The sequence below is a fragment of the Trematosphaeria pertusa genome (assembly GCF_010094035.1).
Source record: "Trematosphaeria pertusa strain CBS 122368 unplaced genomic scaffold BU26scaffold_8, whole genome shotgun sequence".
In the NCBI taxonomy this organism is placed as follows: domain Eukaryota; kingdom Fungi; phylum Ascomycota; class Dothideomycetes; order Pleosporales; family Trematosphaeriaceae; genus Trematosphaeria; species Trematosphaeria pertusa.
In genome coordinates this window covers 1,514,963-1,537,470 of record NW_022987219.1, presented here as the reverse complement: position 1 = coordinate 1,537,470, position 22,508 = coordinate 1,514,963, and the positions used below count along the sequence as shown (strand labels likewise).

Genomic DNA, 22,508 nt, shown 5'->3' with positions numbered 1-22,508 from the left:
CCATACGAGGCTAAGCCTGATAAGAAAACATCACAGATGGGAGTCAGAAGAACTTGATCATACTACAGCGATGCAGGACAAGGGGAAGAGCATAAGGCATGCGACGAGGTCGCAACATCAATTGAGAAATCAGTCCTATTCTCATTATCCAAACGCGCCAGACCACCCCTCCGCTCCCAACACCGAAGAGTAGAATCATCAATGCGTCCAGCGAGTGGGCAGCCATAGACCGATATCCCGCTCTGCAAAAAGAACCGCCCCACAAGCAAGTCGACCGGAGGATTTCACGCGGCCGCTGCAAGATATACATAAACAAGCAGCAACATACACCAGACCCTAAACACGGCCCCCAGCCCCTCATGCCTGCCCTTGCGCCCTAGGATCTCTGTTATTGCCGGAGCGAGGCGACGGCTTACGCCCGAGTCTGCTTCTTAGCCGTGCCAATATGCGTATTGTGCACCTTTGTCGCAAACTTGAGACTTGTGATAGTCTCCTGGAGATGGGCTTGCAGCGGGGACACCATGACGAACATGAGCGTCTTTGAGTTGCCGCCGAGCGAGTATTGGAGGAGGTATGTCAACTACCACAAATATTAGCCCCATCTCATTTACCTCAAGAGTGTGAGGAAAATCCAAGCGTAGCTTACCTTAGAATTCCGATACGGGATATGACTCCCTTCCTTCGCCGACCCAAGGGCATTGATAACGTCGCCCAGGCAGCTAAGAGACTTATTGATATTTTGCGTCTCCTTCAAGCGTGCACCCTCTGCCTTACTATGCTCAAGCCTCTCAGATCCCGCGAGATCGACTAGGTTCAGTGTGCCCTCGCTCTTCTCGCCCGTAATGCTATTCTCGCCCACCAGTTTGAGGATGAACACCGAATGTGAACGCGAGGACCGCATATTCGCCTTTGTGGCAGCGACGCTTCGATTCTTGCTGGCAGTCTTAAGGATCTCCTCGACGCGGTGCGGGCCATCCAGACCGACACTGACGGCGTTCTCCAGAGTGGTCTGTTTCTTCGCAGGATCATGCCGTACTTCGACTTTCTTCTTGTCGATGTCTTCTGAGCGCCCGAGCAGGTCATTGTATGTCTCGTTGTAGACCTCGACGAAGGAGCCTTCCATCTTGTATCGCCAACCTTTCTCTTCAAGACGTGTTGCTTCCGCGTATATTTGTGCGGTGGCGAGCGGGATCATACCATCTGCAGAAGACATGGTGTAGGTCTTTCCAGAACCGGTCTGGCCATAACAGAAGATGCAGACGTTGTAGCCATCTAGCGCGCTTTGCACGAGCTGGCTGATCTCCTCAAAAACTTCAGCATTCTGTGACAAGGGGCCAAAGACACGGTCGAAAGCATAAGAGTATGTCTGGGTGGTATTGGTGCCAAGCGCGCTCTGCTTCTCGGGACCCTGTACGGCGACCTCTTTGCTGTCTGTATCAGCGTCCGGGAATGCGATTTTTGCAGGTTCGGTCTCTGAATCGTGCGTCGGTCGGACACGGCACATGACTCTGATGTTGCCCTTGAGCTCCTGCACCTGGTTGTGTAGCTTGCGGCGGAGGGTCTCTTCCTGGCGTAGCTTCTCATTAGCTACCTCAGCGGCTTCGATAGCATCCTGCATTCGGCGATGGAGGTCATTGAAGGCTTGCGACTGCGCCTGGCTATCCGATTCCAGGAAGTTGATCTTCTCCTTCATCGCCTTGTTGGCGGCCTCTAGGGTAAAGTTGTGTGTTGTAGCCTCCGCGAGTTGGCTTTGTAGGCCGTGCTTCAGTATCCTCTCTCGATCTAGTTCCGCTTTCACATTCGTCAATTCCCCCTGGATCAGCTGCGCCTCGCGTTGCTTGGTATCCACCTCCAACCCCGCAGTCTTCATCTTCAGGGCAAACTCTGTCTGCGCCTCTTGAACCTCCCGTAGCCTCTTGCTTCGCTCTTCTTCAAGCTCGGTTCTCCATCTTTTCTCCAGATCAGCTAGCTCTTCGCTGTGCAGCTTGAGGAGCTTCTCGATCTGGGTCTCGAACTCCTTCTGTACCTTGTCTGCCGCTTCCTCGTTCTCTCTTTTGGACCGCTCGGCATCTTTTCGATAGCGGCTTTCGAGGTCTTCTAAATCGTTTCGATGTTTCCGGCGGAGGTCGTCGGCTTCAAAAGAATGGCTTCGTCGGGTCGATTCCAATTCCATGTTTGTGGTCGATAGGAGGCTTCTTAAATCCTTTAGCTCCGTTTTATGGTCGTCAATGAGCGTCCGGTACTGCGCGCAAGTAGCCTCCAATTCGCCATCTAGAGCATGAAGGGTTAGCGATGCTCACAAGTATAGAGACAGAGCTGGGGGAACACTGTTGTGAGCGTCAACGGTGTCGGAAAGTGCACACGTACTCCTAGTCTCATAGAGCTTAATCGTGTCCTTGAGATTACTCTGCTGAGATATATCGACCTCTATTTTCTCCTTAAACTCAGTAAATTTGGCCTCGAGGTCCGCGAATCTCGTATCGTCGTACAACACTGGACAACGATCGTTAGTGAACCTATTCAGAAAAGGCGTAATGATAGTCTTCGGAGTGGGGGCCCTGGCGGGAGTCCTTGGAATCGACGGCGGAGGAGCCATCTGCCGGTTGGGTGTAGCTCGTGGAATTAAGGAAACAGCTTGAGACTTCAAGGAAATATCCGGGTCCTTGCCAGAAGTCATTCCACGTCCCATACCACGATAGCGAGCCTTGGCAGTAGAGGCACCTAATGTGAGCGCCCCCATGCCATTGAGCAGCTCGTCGCAGTCGGTATCGGCGGGCTCTTCTGGCGCTGGACTGGTCGGAAGAAGAGACGAAGGAGACGAGATTGAGCGCGTCGTTGACAGTTGAGGAAGCCTCCTAGGAGGCACATTGAGGGAGTACACGCGCGATTTTGGTGCTCGAGACGAATTTTTCGGTACTTTGAACGTATCCCGGCTTTCCTTCGGGTTCGTAGAAATAAGAAAAGGTTGCACACCTTTGGGCTCTGGTCGGTCCTCTTCCTCGTGCTGAGCCATCGAGGTAGCGGGACGAGCTCCTTGATGATGCGACTTGCTGCGGCTGTGGCCGTACGCAGACTTTGGCCTCGCGCCATAGCCGTTCGCGCTCGGCACCCTTGAACCAGGGCCAACGCTGCCGCCGAACGAGTTCGCAGATATGTGTCTCGATGTCTTGTTCGAGGGTACGCGCGAAGTGGAGGCTGAAAAGCCACGCGAGCCGTTCGCAGCGATGCTCTTGACAACATTGTTGACGGGGCGTGAACTGGGTGGAGCAGCGAGCACCGACCCGTAGGGCTCACCGGCGCGTTCCCTTAGAGTCTTCCGTTTCGCGTCCGGCTCGGGCACTGCAGCTGTTAGCGGCCTTTCCGGCATGGGATTTGCAGCGACCCTACGGCCTGATGGCTTATGCTTGATGCTGCCAGTGGGCGGCGGGCCCATCGCCCCGCGGGCATTTGTGGCGGACTCGGTCAATTCGGTGAGGCCATTCGATCGCGGCGAGGAGGGCATTGCTATCTTCGATGCTATCTTTGTCGGCGGTCTCAGGCCGGAAGGCTTCATCGAGCCCTAGAGCGCAACCTCAGTTAGACTTGTGATGCCGCGATCCTCATTCATCTGGAGGCGTACCTGGTTCTCTGTGGTAGGATCCATGAATCCCTTGTCCGATATGCAAGCGCCAAAGAGCGAAGAATATCACCAAAACATGCTATGTCGCACAGCGAGAGGCAAAGGCGACGTCGACGTCGGTGATGATGGCGGGTGTCGAATGTTTGGGGGATTGGGTTGTGTAAACAGTCCAGATCCCTGTCGTTGCTTAGGCGCTTTGGGCTTAGCGCCTTGTGGCTGGTGCATCACGTCCGCCACATTCCTTCTCCCATCCTCGCTAGGGTCATTGCGGAAAGCAGCCACATCTCTAAGCCGGCATCTCGCAAGTGTAAAAGCAACTGGAACCCTTTCCGGATTTCCTATAAATTCAGTCATCATTCGACTTGATAGCTCCTTCTTGAAGTCGCCAGATCCAGTTTCTTGTCCAGGCCATTTCCCCCATCTGTCCCGCGATCCCCAGCAAGCGCTCGTATAAGCATTGTACTCCGATCTCTGCTACGCTATCATAGCAGAACACCCGCTTCCTGGTTGAAGAAATTGGCTGCTATGTACCAAGCATAAGCTGACGTGGAGCGAAGTGCGCAATCGGCTCAATCTCACACTGTCCTTTCCTATCTATCAGTATCAGGCGGCCCGAGAGAGGCCTAGATCTTGACCCAAATTCCTCGACACCCTCACCCTTCGACGTTGAACCCGTGACGTTCTATACATGGAAATGCTGTAGGGATCGGCACTTTGTCGGATGACTCGACGTGCGACGGACCGCACCCACGGCCGCGTCTGCGAAACGGCGAACCACACCGGGCGACAAGTGTCACATGCCAGTGTCGACTTGACATGCTGCGCACAGTGTTCCAGAAGCTTGGGCTTATCGATATGTACAGGAGGGTCATCTATGAGGTCGCGGAATACGGATAAGGGTGAGGGTTGCTGCAAGGTCCGGCTGCTGATGGGATAATCGATGGACGAGGGCCAGGATTAGGCGGCATGAGCGGAGGTGTGCTGAGGGTCGATACGCACAGTGATAGGCTGGGCTCCCACAATCGTGCAGATTCTGGATGGCCGGCCTCTGTGCTAACCGCCGTGGTACGCGGGGAGGCGTGTGGCTGCACAGAAAACGGCCACAGCTTCGAGATGGTCTCGAGCACGCCGTCACGCCCTGGAAGCTTCATCATTCAGCCCACGCGCATTATGCAGGGCACGGTTTGTGAGCTGCGTCGATGAATGGCAATCAGCGCAAACAGCCATCAGGGTTTGCTCTGTGGCCGCGCCGTCGAGGGTCGTTTTGTGCGACGAGCGAGGCCAGTCCAATTGGAGAGCACCCGACAACCCACCCGCCCCAGAAGCGATGCGTAGAATCGTGGTGGTGATGTCTAGAGGCTTGGCCGGTGCTGCGCTGCTAGGACGAAGGCGTGCTAGGGGCGTGCATTCATCCAGTGCCATAAGAGGGCCCCTGTCCTCTTGTGTGGCAGCTCCCATTCCGCCCAGTGCTGCCAACGAAGCACCCGACTCGAGGGCATTAGCTGGTATCCCACGACTGTATATTGCTGCGCTTCGTTGCGCTTTGCGATCGCAGACATCTCGACGGCGCCTTGACGGAGCAGCTGGTTGCTGTGCGGGGGATTGGTGCTGAATGTGAAAGGCGCCCGTCCCGTGCACGCTCATTTCCCGTGCTTAGCGAGACCTCCAGCCTCATCCAGCACCGGTTCTGACCTCCTTCTCCCGCTTCTTGCGCGTCGACGACACCTACCTCCCCCTCCGCGACCGCTGCGATTGCCGTTCCCATCTCGAGCGCCTTCAGTCCAATTCGTCGACGGGTTGTTGTGTTTGCAAAAGGGCAGTAGCGCTTGCGCCGGCTGGGCCCTCCCGCCCCCCCCACGAGGCAGCTTCACCACGCGACAACGCAAGGAGCAACCAGCATCATCAACACCACGCCCGCATCGCGGCACATTTCCGCGCCGCCTGCTGCTCAAACATGAGCCACGAGGCCCCTGCTGACGCCCCTGGACGGCCCTCGACAGAGAAGCCTGCCAGCGCCGCCTCGCCAGAACAGCCAAACGGCACCGGTATGTCGCTGCCGCTACAGCGCGATGAGACGCGGGGCCCACATGCAATGAGCGAATTGCTAACTCCACTCAGCAGCCAATGCAACCCTCGCCCCCAACTCGATAGTTCCCCCGCCGCGCTCGTCATCTCGAGGGCCGCCGTCCACCGAAGATTTGCGACGAACCCCGTCGAAAGCAACAGGAGAAGGTGAAGGCAGCGCTGCTTCCGAAGGCGAGCCCAAGAAGAAGCGATCCTTTTTAAACATCCCCCGTTCCAATTCGCAGTCCAAGTCGAACGAAGAACAGACCCCCACCGGAACCGGCCTAAGTGGAGCAACTGTGGCCGACTCTGAGAGCGTTGGGCGAGGCTCCAAGCGGAGCTTCTTGGGCAAGCGGCGGGCGGGGAGCGTGGCCAGCAGCAAGCGCTCACAGCAGCCTGCGACGTCGGAGAAGGTGGAGCAGCCACCGCCAGTCCCTTCTATGGAGCATCGCGAAGGCTCCGCGAAGAGTAAGACGAGAAAAGCTGGCGGACTGCTATCGTGCCTGCCTTGCTTTGCACCCAGAGACGCCCGTGCAACGGGCGAAGAAGCTCCGGAGAATGTCAAGCAGGCCGGTAAGGCGAAGCCTGTTCGGACCTCGCAGCCTACACCTGTGAAGAAACCCGATACAACTGCTGCTGAGTCAAGCACCGCAGATTCAAAGGAGCCATTGGATGAGAAGGCGGCAAGTGAGACGTATGGTGCAGAAAAGCCTAGCCACGGCGACGGTACGACTGAGAGACCCTCACACGAGACTCCTCCCAAGATCGTGACAAGAAGTTCGTCTAAGAAGCAATCCCCAGATCAACCGCTGCCTCCTCTACCAGACCAGGCGGGAACTTTACAGACCGGCCATCCCCAGATCAACATCCAAACGCCGACTCCCGGAACGACACCTGTACAGCCAAGACCGTCTCATGAACAACAGCAAATAATACATGACCGGACAGACGCGCAGGAGGAGAAGGACCAGGACATTGAGATGAAGGACGTGCCTCTCGCATCGACTGACGTGCGTCATGAGGGAGATGAGAGCTCTAGCGAGACGCAAAATGAGATTCCGCCGAAAGTGGATCTGCCTCCCCCGCCACCGCTTGAACAAAGACAAAACGCGGTCCGCGATCAGACGTCAGAAACAAGTTTATCCGAACCCCAACAGAAGTACCTTCTAGGTCCCATAAGACCAGAATTCAAGGGGAAAAAGTGTCTTGTTCTTGACTTGGATGAGACTCTGGTGCACAGCAGCTTTAAGGTAAGCACAATCGATTGATCCATTCGATTAGATTGCTGACACACGCACAGATCCTTGCTCAGGCCGACTTCACCATTCCCGTGGAGATCGAAGGGCAGTACCACAATGTGTACGTGATCAAGCGACCGGGCGTGGATCAGTTCATGAAGAGGGTTGGCGAGCTTTATGAAGTCGTTGTTTTCACAGCCTCTGTCTCGAAGGTACATCATCAACAGAAAAAACCTGTGAACTAGGCTGACTGTCTTCAGTATGGTGATCCCCTTCTCGACCAGCTGGATATTCATGGAGTGGTACATCACAGGCTCTTCCGAGAAAGTTGTTACAACCACCAGGGTAATTACGTGAAGGTAAGAAGAAGCTTTGCCAAGCGTTTCAAACTCAGACCTGACCAACTCAGGACCTATCCCAAATCGGTCGTGACCTGAAGGACACCATCATCATTGACAACTCGCCCACATCGTACATCTTCCACCCGCAACACGCCGTCCCAATCAGCAGCTGGTTCTCTGATGCTCACGATAATGAACTTCTCGATCTGATACCCGTCCTCGAGGACCTCGCCGGGTCCCAGGTCAGCGATGTTAGTTTGGTACTAGATGTCGCGCTGTAAAGGGTCCGACCGGCCATTCCCACCCTCACCTCCACCTTCGATTCCGACATATATTTACTCCCCCTTCTTGCCCTTTCCGCGCCTCGGGGATCGGTCTCGTTCCTATTCGATTCAGAAGAGAGCATCTCCTAGGGTTCTCCTTCTAGACTGTACTTTTGTAATCGATTTGTAATCTGCATAATGGGGACCGGCCGTATGCATGCAGCGTCGTTGAGGGATTAGTTGGAAGCATATATTTCTTTCGACGTGTCTTCCTTTGCTGTCTGCTGCGGGCGCTTCTCTCTCCTTTCCTCCCCTCCACCTCTTTAACGGATACCTTCCTCCTCTAAGCCTGGCTCCCACGCTACCGGTCGCGCAGATTGTTCATACAAAAGTACCCTCCTTTCTCGTCCCTGTACCTTGGGTACATCCATCTTCTCACTCCTCGTTTCAGCTCAAAAGAGTGTGGCTGCAAAAGGAGCAGGACCGGTGTTGGACGGATGGAACGGACTGGGAATATTAATACTGGCATTGCTACGTCCTGCGAGGACATTACTACCAACTGCATTTCCTTTGTACACACAATTTTCTTTTCATTGAATTTGCGCTTGACATAGCATTGCTGGCGGGAGCAAATCATCGTCCGTACTTGTGCTGCTGGAGCAGGCTTGCTGCATTGCAGACAAGTGTGCCGTGGCCCTGACCTGGATCGGGCCCTTCCATTCACGTTCCATGTTTTATTCGGGATCTTTTTCCTTCCGGCGGTGGGGGAGTTTTCAGCAGGGAGGAGGTGGCATTGGCTGCTTGTGGGGATGCGAGGTGGAACTTGAAGAAGTGGTCCGACTGAGAGCGGGTAGGATGGAGATGTAGATAGAGAATACACATTTGGAATTCAATTACCCGGGCGCCAATGCCAGAATTCGATGCGTGACGTCTGACAGCGGAGCGACACGTAGACGCGCCGTTTTCCACCCGAAAAGTTCGGAACACGTCAAACCTAGGAATGACGCCCGTGGCCGAAGTCTTGGCGCACGACCAGAATTTCACATGCTTGCACTCAGTGAAACATGACTCGCCGCTCGGTCTTCCACTCATCCCGCGAATGCGGCAGAGATACACCGATACATAGACGTAGCGTCTGCCGCGCCTGCAGCTCCCTTCTTTCGGACATTTATTCTCAGCTGTTCTACGGTTGCGAATATATATCACGCTCATCCATGGACCGGTAGCACCACGTTCGCCTCCACGTCAACCCAGGCATCATGGAGAAATATTCGCAGTTCCGGGACAAAGGTACGCGCCGCGCTCCATCGCGTCACCAGCACCTGTCGCGGTATTAGTATCACGCGCTGACAGAATACATGTACAGGCACCGCGATTGCGCCCTTCCTCCCCGTCCCCACACCGTCCGCCAGCGCCGTCTGGACGCCGATCCACATATTCCTCTTCATCGTCCGCGCGCCCGCCGTCTTCTTCTTCTCGCTCTTCTACTTCGGCTTCCTCGAGTTCCTGCCCGTCGGCTCTTTCGTCAAGAAATGCGTGCTCTGGGTGATCCTCGCAGTCCCGGGCGTCTGGTGGGTGGACTTACAAGTCGATGGCGTCAAGAGGGGCAAGCTAGCGGAGAAGCAAAACCACTTGCCGCATCCGGGGACGATCATTGCGAGCAGCTTCACGAGTCCGCTGGATCCACTCTATTTGGCGGGGATATTTTGCCCTGTGTTTACGAGGAGTTGGCCTGGGGAACGGAGGGTGGAGCGGATTACGCTCTTTAGGGCTATTGCGCTGGCGTTTTCAAAGCCACAGCTCGAACCGCCGAAGGAGGCGAATTTGGTTACGTTGAAGGAACTTGGAGAGCAGTATCCGCGGTCGATTATCTGCGTGTTTCCAGAGTGCACGACTACGAATGGGAGGGGCATTCTACCGTTCAGCCCCAGTCTCCTGACTGCAGACCCGAGAACGAAGATCTACCCCGTAAATCTGCGATACACCCCCGGCGATATCACCACGCCTGTACCGGGCCATGTGCTCAGCTGGATATGGAAGCTGCTCTCGAAACCGACGCACTATATGCGGGTGCGAATTGCGAGGCATATGTACAACAATGCTGCGCTGGATTCGCCGGCTGCGAGGGCGACCAAGAGCACGGCGACGGATATCGGCTTTAATACGAATATCTTTGATAGTCCGCATATGAGGAATGGGGGCGGAGATGAGGAAGCAACGGTCATTGAGGGGGTCGAGCAGAGGGTGCTGGATCGGGTGGCGGAGGATTTGGCGAGGTTGGGAAGGGTGAAGAGGGTGGGTTTGGGGGTGCCGGAGAAGATCGAATTTGTGAAGGTTTGGACCAAGAGGAGACGGTAAATGGAGAAGAGAGTACGACTCAATGTCAATGCGTAGCGGGGAGTCTGGCAGGCCATGTGGAAATATTTCAGCGATAGATATGGCGGTGCACTCCTGAGCGTGGAGAGTGGACCATTTACTTACGGCTTCTATATCCGAGGAGTGCACAATCCAGCATACGGATGCATGTCTACCATCTGCTGTGCGCATGTCTTCTTGTCCCATTGAAACCTACCTAGGTAGACTTCTATAAAATTGAAAAGCCAAAGTGAAGCATTTCAATGTCGACTGCTACCCGAATAAAGGGCCGTAAGGTACATAGAATCGTACGCTTGGAAAGGCTTCGTTTTACTCTGCACGAGGTGAAGTGTTGCTGTAGGAATTCATTCGGCGTTTGGGGATCGTCACCCCACAAACGTAAGTTGCAGTCCCTTGCCCCTGCACTATTAGCCCTGCACAAAACTACGCTTTTCCACAAACGCAGCTTCCGCCTTGCATAAACAACTCACTCTCGCGTTGACGTACCTACGTAGCCCACGGGCAACTTATTCCTCAACAACACCCCGCTGCTCGATCACTCTACTACAGCAGGTCTCCTCTTCGCCGATACGAAATCAAGCCTCAGATCCCGTCATGACCGACTCGGATAATGCCCCGCACATCGAGCTCGACGCCGCGGCGACAAATAGCGACCGGACGCACGATTTGGAGAAGAAAGACCACAAGCCGAGAGACAGCAAAGGCTGGGACGGCAAGCTGAGGGTGGACAAGAGCATGCTAGTGGACGGGCCCCCGGACCTGGGCGCAGAGAGCGAACCGGAAGTGTCAGAAGATGAAGGACCACCGCCGGAGCAGCTTGCGGCTGACGAAGATCTGCTGGATGACGTGCCAGAGGATGAGGATGAAATAGAGCTGGTGCACATGCGGATCTCCAGTATACCCGCGTTGAGGTTAGAGAGGTTCAATAAGCTCAAGGTAACCGCCCGCCTGCCGCGTGCTTTTGACCGTCACTGATTAATTACCCATAGCGGCTCTGCCTCCGCCAGAACCAAATATGCGACGTCGAAATACCGGACGAGATCGCGCCGTCATTGCAGGAGCTAGACCTGTACGATAACCTAATATCGCACATCCGAGGCTTCGACGCCTTCACCGAACTCACGTCGCTCGACCTTTCCTTCAACAAGATCAAGCACATCAAGCGCCTCAATCACCTGACGAAGCTGCGCGACCTATACTTTGTACAGAATAAAATTAGCTCGATCGAGGGTGTACAAGGGCTGAGCAACCTGCGGCAGATCGAGCTGGGCGCCAACAGGATCCGGGTAGGATGATGTCTCTAGTAGTCGCATAGGCGAAGCTGACCTCTAGGCAGGAAATACAAAATCTCGAGACCCTCACGGGCCTGGAGCAGCTATGGCTAGGCAAGAACAAGATCACCGAGCTTAAAGGCCTCGACACATTGACGAACCTCAAAATCCTCTCCATCCAGTCGAACCGCCTCACCTTCATCGCCGGTCTTTCGAACCTTAAGAACTTGGAAGAGCTGCACATATCTCATAATGCTATCAAGGAGCTCTCGGGCCTCGAAGAGAACACTAACCTCCAGGTTATCGATATAAGCGCCAACCCGATCGAGCACCTGACGGGCCTCAAGCAGCTCAAGCATCTGCAGGAGCTGTGGGCGAGCAACTGCCAGCTAAGCAGTTTCGAGGAGATTGAGAAGGAGTTGCGCGACAAGGAAGAGCTGGAGACGGTATACTTTGAAGGCAATCCGTTGCAGAGGGCTCAGATGGCTCTGTATCGGAATAAGGTCAAGCTGGCCTTGCCGCAAGTCAAACAGATCGATGCTAGTAAGTCAACTCGCTTCGCACTCCACATGTGTTGGCGCACTAACAGGTAGGCAGCGTTTGTAAGAGTGAGCTAGATAACTGGTCGCTCTGTATCATTAGGTGTTATCGATCAGGCGACTTAGTTGTGCGCCCCTGGCTCGGCTCAGGCTCGTTTTCATCTTCTGCAGAGCTATTATTGGCATTGGGGTTCAACATTGCATTTGCATGGCGAAAGGGGAGGCGGCAGCAAGAGCCATTGACGTATGATCTGGCATTGCGAGGCGTTCACCGGGAATCCATAGCATGAGGTTACGAGTAACGAACCAACGCCTCCTAATGTCGCCACAAAATGGAATCGCACAATCACTTTTCGATCGCATTCATACCCACACATAGCAATACTTCCCGCGGATGTGTACATCACATCCCTTTCCTTGTCCTACCATACGCATGGTTCGACAGGGTCTTCCAGAAGCAGGGCACGAACCAATGATCAAGCACCTTCCCGCTGTCTCAAGCTGTCTCTCTTCAACACCTGAGCGAAAGTTGCCCCATGAGGAATTTTGATGCCGCGTTGGGCCGCGTTCGCGACCGAGGTGCTGGTTCGCTTCGATGTCGCTGATTTTGTCGGCGGGATTTGGCACGCCTTGTGGGACTGGTGGGAATGCTGTGCGTCGCGGAGTACAGTACATGTCGCTATAGTGATGCGCGAAGGAAGATATTGCGCGATTCTGGCGTCACTCCGTGTTAGGGAATTGAAATGGCGGGTTTTGAGAATCGCATCGCTCCTTCTTCCGGAGGTAACCAACGGCAAGAGCGGGAGAAGCACTCATCGCCGTCTTCGTATCCCTACCCGCTCCTTAACTCTATTTCAACTCCACCAAATGACTCCCATCTCGACCCTTCATCACCTCTCGCTGGCTCCGCATGCATAAGGTTGCTCTGCGCTCCCCCTCAGATGATCGACTGACTCGCACTCGCCACGCGTACGATACCTTTAAGGTTCGTACCGTTGCTCCCGTACACACACACAGAGCATAGCGTACGCCAGCCTATACATGTGGCGCTCTTGTTCGGCCGACAAGCATGCCGTGGCCATCTGGTTGTGGCGCACTCATTCAACCGACGAGCATTCCGTGGCCAATTGATGGTAGCGCACTCCGGCCGCCGGGTTTCTGGACGAGCGACGGAGATGAGTAGGATCTGGGGGCTAACGAGCGGGACACGACTCGACTCTTTAGCGACCCAGTCCTCAAATTCTGGAATGCGAACTTTGGAAAGGGATACCCTTCTCTTCATTCTTCTCAGGACAGCAACGGTAGATCTCCTGTCTTTGGATTAACCGGTCTGTTGCTCACGAGACGAATAGAACAGGCGGTGAATGCATGCAGACCTGGACAATTCACGATCACGTGTAGGTTGACGTCGTCCCCTGCATGCCCAGGCTGTCGCTCTCGCGCAGATTTCCACTTATCGAACGATCGCCCACGTCCGGATTTACAAACTCTAAATCTCGCCTTCATGAAGCTCGCTAGACGCAACGTCCTCGCATCCATCCGACGATTCGTGCCTTCGTGTTACCCCTCGCGCTGTGGCTGCCTCGAGATTCCAAGCCTGCGTGTGGGGTACCTGCGTATTCCTGCGTGCTTACGCGCGTTCCTCCGCTCCGTTTACGGTACGGCGCGCTGTCATTCATGAAACCCCCAGGATACAATCTACCCAAAATTGCCGAATCTCAGCCGGCCTCCTCCAAATATAAGTCGAATATTTTGCGTCTGGGTTTTCTGACGATAACCACGAAGCAGAGTTCCGATATGTCCGAAGGAGCAATCGGTTGACGGGCCCCACATGACGATCTGAGGATAGCCAGGTGGTCCTCTTGAAACCTCACCTTGACTTCTTAGGGAAAGCTATGCGAAGATCAAAAGGTGGTTCAAGTTCAGCCCTGACCCACCCCACATTACGCCAGTCCTGAAGCAGGCCAACATCCGCACCAGAACGGCGAGCCGAAAGTTAACTCGGATGGCGGCATGTGACCCTGACTTCGGTTCGCAGATACCTAGGGTTCGGCCGATCTCGATTCTCGTATGATACCTTGCGGAACCATGGGATTCTCAAAGTCTCTTGGACCGGGCTGGCCCGGGAAAGTCTGGAATGATGACGGCTTCCCAATATCGGAATGTGCCCAGCGACCACCACTTCGGAGCGAGCAACGAGTATCAAACAAACAAGAGCGATGATAGGCACATCTTTCACGCTGTTGCATGCCCGCCTTAACCATCGTCCTCCGCAAAACTTCGGTCCTCCTTGCTTTGAGGGATAGTACACACGCTATCACTTGCATGTGGAGCGACGTCCGCTGTTGAGCGAGCGCGCCCAGAGTTCTGAATTATAAGGTTTGAGATTTTGGATCTCGACCTATCGTCAAGAGCTAGTTATACCCATTCAGGGCATTTTCGCCCAGGATTTGTGGGGTCCTTGAGCCGGACCTTATTACTCCGCTGCTGTACCGAACGGCGCCCTCCTGCATTGATGGTCTTTAGCCTAATCCAAATTGGCCGCAAGTTCTGTGACGACAAACCTGCAACGCTCAGAAACCGGAGTTCAGCCACGTCCACACCACCTCTGACGACATGGTCAACGTGAAAGACCTTGAGCTCGATCACTTGCAGTACAATCTAACGCCATGGGTCAATGATCACCACGGAAAGAGACCGGCCACTCGAGTAGGCGGAGGCATAGATCACGCATGGACCTGCATTAACGCGTCTAATCGAGCGAGGAACGCCATGGTTTAGCGGTGGATCCTCTCAAACCCTACTCGACCGCCGTTCCCTGCGTCGTATCTGGGTGGCCAATCCCAAAGGCTTGACTTTTGCTTAATTAACTTTCCGAGCATGCAGGGCTGAGAAACATCTGCTGAGTGACACTTGCGACAGCGGTAGACAAGAAAGCTTGTGTGCGCTAGGAGGTACCTGAGATGAACCGGACGGTTGCCACAATCCGCCCAGCTTTTAGGCCGTCAGCCCATGAAACTAATCCAGTGGCAGCATACTCGCTTCCAGGACGCTTCCGGGAGATCCCCTAGCTTGTCTGCTCTGATATAGTTCCATAAGACCCTTAGGTAGGGCAGATCCGAACTCTTCATTCCATTCTATGCATCTTCACTTTTCATAATCATTGTATCCATCATGGCGATGAGTACTGCGGAAGAGGCAAATCGCGACGCCTGCACTGGTGTCGCGACGGCCTTTACTATCGTCTCAAGTGAGTTCTCTGTAACTCTTGTCGGGCCGATGTTGAGATGTTGATGTACATCTAGTTGTCATTGTGGGTCTTCGAGTGTACGCACGCACAGTCGTCGTTCGGAACTTTGGCAAGGACGATTGGGCTATGCTCGGGGCATTGGTAAATCTCCCCTCCCTCCGCAAGGATGCTCTGCTAACCAAAGCAGTTGTTCACCATCGCCTATCTCGTCGCGATCTTCGTTCTCCGTGCCAATGGCATGGGCTTCAGCGGCGCAGTCTTGAGTTTGGACCAAATGACGGTCCTCATCAAGACTACTTTGGCTATCGAGATCATGTACTATGTACTCATCTTCTGCGTCAAAGTATCGATCCTGTTCTTCTATCTTCGCATTGGTATGGCCCGCACATCGCAGCGCGAATCTGTGCTAACGTCTCCTCTAGCCGCCAACAAGAGCTTTGAGCTTGGATGCAAAGCAACGATATACTTCCTCGCGGTTTTCACTGTTGTCTGTGTGATCGCGTGCGTAACACAATGTGTTCCGCTCCATAAGATGTGGGACTTCCTCGGCGTAGTGCAAGGCCACTGTATCAATACCACAGCGCTCTTTTATTGTAAGTGCCTACATGTGCCTCGCCTCCTCAGGCTGTGAACTAACCCGCCGCAGCAACTAGTGCGATCAACATCATAACCGATATCTGGATCATTGCCCTCCCTATCAAAACACTTTGGTCCATCCAACGCCCTACTCACGAGAAGTTCGCCCTCATCTTCGTCTTCAGCCTGGGCATCTTCTCCTGCATCGCCTCCATCGTACGCCTCCACTCGATCCGTATCTACACCCAGTCTCCCGACCCCTTCTACGACAGCGTGCCCATCAACCTCTGGTCCATGATCGAAGTCAACATCGGCATCTGGTGCGCATCGATCCCCGCGCTGAAGGCTCTCATCACGCACCGCCGCCGCGGCGATACACAAGCAAGCGGCGCATACAAGTACCACAGCCGGGATAAGAGCGGAGCTAAGATCTCAGGAGGTATGATTGGCGGGAGCGGCGGGAGCTCTAGCGCAAGGTCACAGGGCATGCCGGTGGATATATACGATTTGAAGACCTTTGAGGAGACGGGTAGTGTACAGAGCCCGCAGCAGGCGGTGCGGAAGAAGAGCAATGTGGATAGCGAGTGGAGTGCGGATTCGCAGGAGCGCATTATTGAGCATGCTAGGGTTTGAGGGAGGGACTGTGACGCTGCTGTACGGATAGCTGGGATTTGGGCGTCTGGTCCTATTGGGAGTCTTTCTGCGTTGCTCTTCAGCCTTTTCCAACGTCCATGAGGCTTTCAGGGGTTCAGAGAGACCGCTGCGGCCAAGACGGGTATGCTTTTCTCCGCGGGGGGAATATAGATGAATTCACAGGCACACCCGGTGCGCAGCCGGGTAATCTCCGTCGTCCTGGGCTGCACAACCCGTTCCCCAACAGCAGCGCTCATTGTCGTCATTTCGCTTCAGTTCAGATGCTGCAGTCTCCATCCACACCCCAAACCAAACCCTGCGCATCGGAGATCGCTCCGAAGCTGCATCTATCACCCCCAGATTTCCTGCCCCAGTACTGTAGCACTCTGATACCTCGGCCCCACAATCCTAACTTCCTAGTGCTTACCTCCCTCCTTGCTGCAGGTATGGACGAGACATTCACACCTGGGCATTTCCACGCCTATCACCAACAACTAGATCATCAATCAGATAGGAGGGGTTTTGCGACTGGGAGGTAGCAAGTCTGGTACCGAATGCATGGCGCACGTCGTTGGTCACTGATACCAGATACCAAGAAGCTGCGGTGAACGGACCGCGACGCTCCGCGTGCGCCCCGCACTTCATATGTATGTATGGTGCAAGTGCGTGCAGCGCACCGCACCTTGCAGTGTGAGCTGCAGGTTGGAGCGTGCGTGCAGCTTGCGGTGCGGTGCGGTGCAGATGAGAAATGGCGGGAAGCTACTGGTGGGTTGGAAATGCTTGCCAAGGAATGGAGTGTTTGGGTGTGAACGCGGATACAGAGGAGTACTGCTGCGCTGCGGAGAACTACCTAGGTACGTAAGAGGTTGGAAAGGATCTGCCTGTTATGGTGGGTAGACTACTAGGTTGCTCTCTCTGCTGATTGTTGATTGCTTCGAAGGACTACGCCGGTGTCCTGAGGATAAGGACAGGGGTGGAATGCTGCTGTTCGGAGCTGGCTCGATCGTGATGATTGAGCAGGAGGGAGAGCGTTGTGATATAGAGCTCAGCACTGGGACGGTTCGAGAGGTGGTGGTAGTTGAAGACGTTGTTGGCAATTTCGCCTTGCGTCTCCTTCCGCGCCCTTCATGTCGCTTTGGTGTTGAGGATGAATCTGTACACGTTGGACATAGCCTTTTCGTCTTAGCGCAGTAATTGGGAATATAAACCTGCCTCCTCTCCTATTAACAGTGAGTTCACGCCAGGCTAGAAGTGACGTGGAGCAGGCTCTCTTACCGAATGTATGAGATCCGCAGGGTATGGATCTTTTGCGCTGCTAGCCCTGGAGAGGTTAGGGTGTAGAGCCAACGCTAATGAATTGGATTGGGTTTAGCGCAGAGTGGGGCCACGGTTTGATGTTGGGAAGCTCGACTCAGTTTCATCTCTTCAACACCTTACTCCTTGGTTGCATTATCATTCCTCACTCTTAACGAGAGATATGGCCTAAATGGCGTGCTGCTTGCAGCATGTTGCAAACCACTACCGGCCATTGGTACGTTGCAATGAGCAGGAACAAACATTCCCAAGACGAGACATCCAAGGATAGGGAAGCCTTCCGCATACCAGTCGGCCTGGCTATCGTGCCTTTTGACTTTTGGCTATCAGTATTCGATCAGATGGCGCTTCTGATGGCTTCGCCCAGCGTTCTGCCTCGTGGGTGAAATCCGTAGCGTTCTGGAGGCGAGATGCGCTATTGGTCACTGCCCACTCTGCCTCGCAATCGGCCTGCAGCCCATCAAAGCTAGGCATTCTCAGCCTGGCCGATATATCAACCCGTCGCGTTGCCGTTCCTTCTTTTCCTCATTTGCGTCGGTTTCATCTTTGGCATCCTGGCACCTATTGTCGAGCCGCTACATTGATCAATAGCGACGTCCAACTGAATCATGGCCGATCCTTTGACAGCCTTCGGTGCAGCTGCCGGCGCCGTTCAGATTGCCGACGTAGCCTTACGAGCTAGTGGCGAGGCATACGGATTCCTTGCGGCGGTCAAGGACGCAGGCAAGGATGTTCAAGCTCTGAGAGATAGTATGTATTCTTCGCGTTCCAGCTCGGTGATGTCCCATTCGGCCGTCCATACCGCACGACAGCATTTAATTAGCTCACAGCCTTGTGCGGCGTAGAGTCAAATATTCGCAGTCTACGAAACTACGTCAGCAAATTCAGCAAGTCGAAGAATGCTAGAGAGGAATTCGAGGTGCTCCCGGAAGCCATTACCGGGACGCTGATGCGCTTCCACGATGATATGGTCTACCTGAAATCCGTTCTCCCACGGAAACCATCGCCAACTCTCGCACAGAAGGTTCGATGGGCGTATAACAGACATAGGGTTGCCAGCGCGATAAAAAGGCTGAACGACCGTAAGACTGACCTGAACATTGCGCTAGCAATCACTGGGCGGTAAGTATAGTATCCGCCTCAAGTTTAGGTTCCAAACAAGAGACCACTAATTTCAGTCTCAGTCAGCATGATCTAAATCTTCGACAAGATACCGCAGAGTTGAGCGCAACTCTGGTGAGAACTAAAGATAAGATTATGGGACAACAAGAGTTATACCGGTCCGCGATATCCGGACAAACCGCATCGATAAACGAACATGTCGGAAAATACGAAAGAGACCATGCTGAACTGGTTCACCATGTACTGCAGGTGAAGAATAGGGTCAATGACGTGCAAGCGTCCTTAGATCAACGGCACGCTTCTGCTCACGAGCCCACAGCGAGCGATCATGTCCGCGCTAGGGTCATGATGGCAATCCATGAAAACGAGAATGCATTTACCACCTCAGGCTTCGGGGTCCCTCACGAAGCAAGTCGGTCACCGCAAACCACGCATGCCATGCAAGCTGATCTTCTGGATATCCGATCAACCACTACCATATCTGCGTCTAGCACTGACGTACTGACGAAAATTTTTCGCTCAGAGCTTCGCTCCAATCTCATGGCAATTATCGAGCAGACCTTTGAAATCTGCGAGGCGCGTCGTGAATCGAGGCTTTCTCGCATAGAGGCTATGGTGGATCAAATCAGTACCGATCTTGGCGGCTATATCCTGGCTCTTCATCATTCAAGGGAGTCCGAAAGCAGTTCGAGAAATAGTCCGCAATTTCATGGTCAGCAACTCGCTTCCATGGTTCCAACGGACCCGGGTCTATCGAAATCAAGGAGAAAAGTCAATGGGAATTGTCCACTGGCACAGGTTGCCACTCCCGGTCGGCCAGTAGACATGTTAACCACCTTGAGGCGCTCTTGGTTTACGAAATGGCGAATTGGTTCTGTCCAGATTGAGATCGAAAGCAGGATCCATCGAAAATATGGTTCCCCTAAATGCGATTCGTCAACTTCCATATACATACATTTCCGTCCAAGCCAAGCATGGATACGCCTACCTGGATTGTCAATCCTCTCGAGTGTGCCATCCTATCAGGGAGGAATCCTCCAATTTGCGCCTATCATTGCCACTTTCCCGATCATATCATGGCCACATCCGGTTTTTGACGCCATCACAGAAGGCAATGTACAAGAAGTCCAGCGATTGCTCGAGTCAGGTGTAATACACCCGAGATCTCAAAGCGAGGCTGGCGACACCCTACTACACGTGAGTACTCGCTTCCTTAACAACACAGGGAAGGGCAAGTGCCGCACGCCATCCGCAGCCATATGCCCCACGGAGAAGTGCATCCTCTGTTCGGCCGGCCTGTTTTGACTACCTTCTTGGAAATTAGAATGTCGTTACCTGCTGACACGATGTATATAGAGGGCTGCCCTCTTTGCAAAGCCAGAGTTATGCAAGCTACTGCTTGCGTACGGTCTCACTTGGGATCAAACTGACCGGTAAGCTCATTGTAGAGATGTCGTGTCACATGTACTGAAACTCGTTACCAGGGTCGGATACACGCCAGTACGCGCGGCGGCATCTTCAATCTTCCTCTCAAGCAGGCTACACTCTCCTTCCACATTGCAGGATGCCGACACAATCCAGACGCTAGAACTCATCGCAGAGTCTGGGGTTGACTTGGGCGATGTTTGTGGCGACCTCCTCAGTACGACCCAACGATTACGCCTGGATGAGACGTGGATTGGGCGATGGCAAAGATACTTCGAATGCATGAACTATCTCATCACACGGCATTCTATCGACGCATGGCAGCTACACTTCACTTACTGGGATAGTGTGTGGTGGCTACCGACGGAGATCAACGTAGAAAACCTGAGCGGAGCTCTAGGAGCTGGTCTCGACCCGAACCTGTTGTTGCTAGGACCCATGAGGCGACTTCTGGTCCAGGCAATGTACGGAATGCGCTGGCTAAAAGCCTATAAGAAGAACGAGGACGAAAGAAGCCGCATTTCTGAGATCAAAATCAATGCAGAACGCACCCTAAGCGGACCGGAAGTATCGGCTCCTTTGGCTCACCAGCTCGAAGATCTCACCGTCCCTTGGTCCTTAGTTAAGCTCCTGATAGCAGCTGGCGCGGACATCTACTCGTTCAACCCAAAGTATTTTGACAGAGCTCCCTCTTGGCATTATCTCTATACCCCCTGTGGGTATGCCTATGTATGGGGCATCGAGAAAGAATGGGAAACTGCACTCCGAGAGTGTGGACTTGACCCAGACGGAGTCTATCGGGAAAACGTCCGGCGATTGAGAGAGGCGCATAGATTACATGGGGCTAAGCGATCAGGTATCGATGAGAGTGTCCTGGAATTGCCCTTTCCAGACGGGTTGCGCTGTCGGCCTTGCCATCGAAAGAGGTGTCTTAGGAAACATGGCTATTGGCTATTCGAGAGGCCACTGCATGGCACCTAGGCCAAGCGACCGGGCCACGATATTCCACTCATCCGGACCATACCACGAGTCATAAAACGATGGGCACGAAGAGATACGGATTTCAATCATTCCGATGAGAAGGCAGCCAGAGCATACAGAGGTGTTGACTCCTTTTCTTGACTTTAAACATCTACTCTGTACCGCGAACTAGCGTCCTCTCTCGTCCCTTGCCGCAGTCCGGGTAATACTACCAGAATGCCAGAGAGCCGACGGTGATATTCATCGCTTTTACGTGGTGAGAAACGAGGACTGTAGGAGTCCGGATTGTGGCTAAAATAGAACCCAGATTGAATCATTTGCGCCCTCGTTAAGAAAACGCGGACTTAGAGGCAGCCTTCATCAAACGACAGGAATTACCTTCAGATCTTATGTCCATCCCTTACCAATAAAGAAACAAAACAGGGGACGAATCGAGATTGACTCCCCCAAGATACGAAACACTACTGAGCGCATTGCTGTCGCCTAGGAAGATCCACTACGGCAACAAAAGCTCGGGGACTCTACTCTGTCCCAGCCAAATGCCCACTTTGGCTGAGATAGTCAAGAGAACGCCACAGAGAGGACTCACAACAATACTCTACCTGCTCATGTCCTTATTGTCGTGTCTATCTTCTAGTGAAAGGGAAAAGCTAGACGACATCGTCCACCTGCTACGAATCATCATCGGCAGGTACGAAGATATCAGTCACATCGAAAGCGAAATGTTGGGTCTAGAAAGAGAGCGTTACTGGAACCTCATTCCCCTCGGCCGGCATCCGCTAATTCGAGAATACTCTGAAGGCCTTGACAACCTATCCTCTCTACGTCTTGTAGACGTGTGGCAACTTCGCTTCAATTGGTTGGAGAAGTTTGCGTGTTTACTGTCCCCTATTGCCCTGCACATAATGGAAGCCGCTTGAGACGGGGCCTACCGACCCAACAATCTTTATGGCCTTCTGGTACGGCCCTTTCTCCAGCAACGCGGAAGGTCCAATACCCAAGTGAGCCAGCTGCACTTCCAAATGGCGATTCCGGCCTCGAAGAAGCGACTGACATCACCCATTGCTGGGTTGTGCGCCGTGGCCTGGAACAGTATGCCTAGACGGCATTGTGACTTTCTGTCTTGTCGATTTTCTGCGGTTGCCATGACTGGGATCGCTTTGACTGTTGCGTATCGCGTTCATATAGGCTTGAGGAACTTCTCCCATCCTCTGGCCGGTATCAAAGATTTCGAGTTTCGAAAATAAAGATGTACGAGAGCATCGGCTTCGGCATGGACAGAGGTAGACTCGGTCCGTTTCCAGCGGATAATTACCCCACCCAGCAATATAGACAAGACGCAATCTCCTATTCCACTATCCACGCACGCTCGTTAACCCATTTTAGTAGGTCGATTAGCCTAGAGGCACTTGGCGCACCAATTACTGGGCCTGCGTTGTACAAATGTACCAGGGTCGAAAGCACGACTTATAACCCTTCCGCGTCGCGACGATTTC

At 53.7% G+C, this 22,508-nt stretch overlaps 8 protein-coding genes across 8 annotated transcripts; 7 read left to right on the top strand and 1 right to left on the bottom strand.

The window, feature by feature from the left end:
- Positions 1–108: 108 nt before the first annotated feature.
- On the bottom strand, positions 109–3,735 carry BU26DRAFT_486001 (kinesin-domain-containing protein). Its single transcript, XM_033825903.1, has 6 exons — positions 3,620–3,735; positions 3,388–3,559; positions 2,974–3,339; positions 2,368–2,493; positions 647–2,271; positions 109–580 (listed from the first exon to the last, which is right to left on the bottom strand). The coding sequence occupies exons 1-6, from the start codon at positions 3,641–3,643 to the stop codon at positions 413–415; spliced, it is 2,481 nt and encodes an 826-aa protein (XP_033683387.1). The 5' UTR covers positions 3,644–3,735; the 3' UTR covers positions 109–412.
- Positions 3,736–5,573: 1,838 nt separating this feature from the next.
- On the top strand, positions 5,574–7,543 carry BU26DRAFT_531691 (NIF-domain-containing protein; the record flags this gene model as incomplete). Its single annotated transcript, XM_033831049.1, has 5 exons — positions 5,574–5,664; positions 5,798–6,933; positions 6,984–7,133; positions 7,182–7,280; positions 7,331–7,543. 5 exons carry the CDS (start codon positions 5,574–5,576, stop codon positions 7,541–7,543), a joined length of 1,689 nt encoding a protein of 562 aa, XP_033683386.1.
- A 1,059-nt stretch (positions 7,544–8,602) lies between these two features.
- BU26DRAFT_458646 (uncharacterized protein) lies at positions 8,603–9,990 on the top strand. The gene is made up of 2 exons (XM_033824987.1): positions 8,603–8,815; positions 8,892–9,990. The coding sequence occupies exons 1-2, from the start codon at positions 8,785–8,787 to the stop codon at positions 9,881–9,883; spliced, it is 1,023 nt and encodes a 340-aa protein (XP_033683385.1). The 5' UTR covers positions 8,603–8,784; the 3' UTR covers positions 9,884–9,990.
- A 347-nt stretch (positions 9,991–10,337) lies between these two features.
- BU26DRAFT_541060 (L domain-like protein) lies at positions 10,338–12,181 on the top strand. Its single transcript, XM_033831580.1, has 4 exons — positions 10,338–10,837; positions 10,891–11,187; positions 11,238–11,715; positions 11,770–12,181. Exons 1-4 carry the CDS (start codon positions 10,496–10,498, stop codon positions 11,787–11,789), a joined length of 1,137 nt encoding a protein of 378 aa, XP_033683384.1. The 5' UTR covers positions 10,338–10,495; the 3' UTR covers positions 11,790–12,181.
- Positions 12,182–14,689: 2,508 nt separating this feature from the next.
- Positions 14,690–16,228, top strand: BU26DRAFT_332424 (uncharacterized protein). Its single transcript, XM_033822204.1, has 5 exons — positions 14,690–14,961; positions 15,017–15,102; positions 15,149–15,335; positions 15,384–15,554; positions 15,608–16,228. Exons 1-5 carry the CDS (start codon positions 14,886–14,888, stop codon positions 16,168–16,170), a joined length of 1,083 nt encoding a protein of 360 aa, XP_033683383.1. The 5' UTR covers positions 14,690–14,885; the 3' UTR covers positions 16,171–16,228.
- Positions 16,229–17,609: 1,381 nt separating this feature from the next.
- BU26DRAFT_485985 (uncharacterized protein) lies at positions 17,610–18,745 on the top strand. Its single transcript, XM_033825902.1, has 2 exons — positions 17,610–18,234; positions 18,315–18,745. Exons 1-2 carry the CDS (start codon positions 18,093–18,095, stop codon positions 18,608–18,610), a joined length of 438 nt encoding a protein of 145 aa, XP_033683382.1. The 5' UTR covers positions 17,610–18,092; the 3' UTR covers positions 18,611–18,745.
- BU26DRAFT_332307 (uncharacterized protein) lies at positions 18,347–21,256 on the top strand. Its single transcript, XM_033822203.1, has 3 exons — positions 18,347–19,803; positions 19,963–20,039; positions 20,091–21,256. Exons 1-3 carry the CDS (start codon positions 18,742–18,744, stop codon positions 21,010–21,012), a joined length of 2,061 nt encoding a protein of 686 aa, XP_033683381.1. The 5' UTR covers positions 18,347–18,741; the 3' UTR covers positions 21,013–21,256.
- Positions 21,257–21,945: 689 nt separating this feature from the next.
- BU26DRAFT_332278 (uncharacterized protein) lies at positions 21,946–22,412 on the top strand. The gene is made up of 2 exons (XM_033822201.1): positions 21,946–22,295; positions 22,402–22,412. Exon 1 carries the CDS (start codon positions 22,035–22,037, stop codon positions 22,257–22,259), a length of 225 nt encoding a protein of 74 aa, XP_033683380.1. The 5' UTR covers positions 21,946–22,034; the 3' UTR covers positions 22,260–22,295; positions 22,402–22,412.
- Positions 22,413–22,508: the final 96 nt, after the last annotated feature.

Coding starts and splice junctions, on each gene's coding strand:
- BU26DRAFT_486001 (XM_033825903.1), bottom strand. CDS start 3,643: ATGGATCCTACCACAGAGAACCAG. Junction 2,494..2,973: donor GGACCGACCAGAGCCCAAAG/GTGTGCAACCTT, acceptor ATCGTTGTCCAG/TGTTGTACGACGATACGAGA. Junction 2,272..2,367: donor TAAGCTCTATGAGACTAGGA/GTACGTGTGCAC, acceptor TTCATGCTCTAG/ATGGCGAATTGGAGGCTACT.
- BU26DRAFT_458646 (XM_033824987.1), top strand. CDS start 8,785: ATGGAGAAATATTCGCAGTTCCGGGACAAAG. Junction 8,816..8,891: donor TTCGCAGTTCCGGGACAAAG/GTACGCGCCGCG, acceptor ATACATGTACAG/GCACCGCGATTGCGCCCTTC.
- BU26DRAFT_541060 (XM_033831580.1), top strand. CDS start 10,496: ATGACCGACTCGGATAATGCCCCGCACATCGAGCTCGACGCCGCGGCG. Junction 11,188..11,237: donor TGGGCGCCAACAGGATCCGG/GTAGGATGATGT, acceptor ACCTCTAGGCAG/GAAATACAAAATCTCGAGAC. Junction 11,716..11,769: donor AGTCAAACAGATCGATGCTA/GTAAGTCAACTC, acceptor ACAGGTAGGCAG/CGTTTGTAAGAGTGAGCTAG.
- BU26DRAFT_332424 (XM_033822204.1), top strand. CDS start 14,886: ATGGCGATGAGTACTGCGGAAGAGGCAAATCGCGACGCCTGCACTGGT. Junction 14,962..15,016: donor GGCCTTTACTATCGTCTCAA/GTGAGTTCTCTG, acceptor ATGTACATCTAG/TTGTCATTGTGGGTCTTCGA. Junction 15,103..15,148: donor GGGCTATGCTCGGGGCATTG/GTAAATCTCCCC, acceptor TAACCAAAGCAG/TTGTTCACCATCGCCTATCT.
- BU26DRAFT_485985 (XM_033825902.1), top strand. CDS start 18,093: ATGGCCGATCCTTTGACAGCCTTCGGTGCAGCTGCCGGCGCCGTTCAG. Junction 18,235..18,314: donor TGTTCAAGCTCTGAGAGATA/GTATGTATTCTT, acceptor ATTAGCTCACAG/CCTTGTGCGGCGTAGAGTCA.
- BU26DRAFT_332307 (XM_033822203.1), top strand. CDS start 18,742: ATGGGACAACAAGAGTTATACCGGTCCGCGATATCCGGACAAACCGCA. Junction 19,804..19,962: donor CTGGCGACACCCTACTACAC/GTGAGTACTCGC, acceptor CGATGTATATAG/AGGGCTGCCCTCTTTGCAAA. Junction 20,040..20,090: donor ACTTGGGATCAAACTGACCG/GTAAGCTCATTG, acceptor ACTCGTTACCAG/GGTCGGATACACGCCAGTAC.
- BU26DRAFT_332278 (XM_033822201.1), top strand. CDS start 22,035: ATGGCGATTCCGGCCTCGAAGAAGCGACTGACATCACCCATTGCTGGG.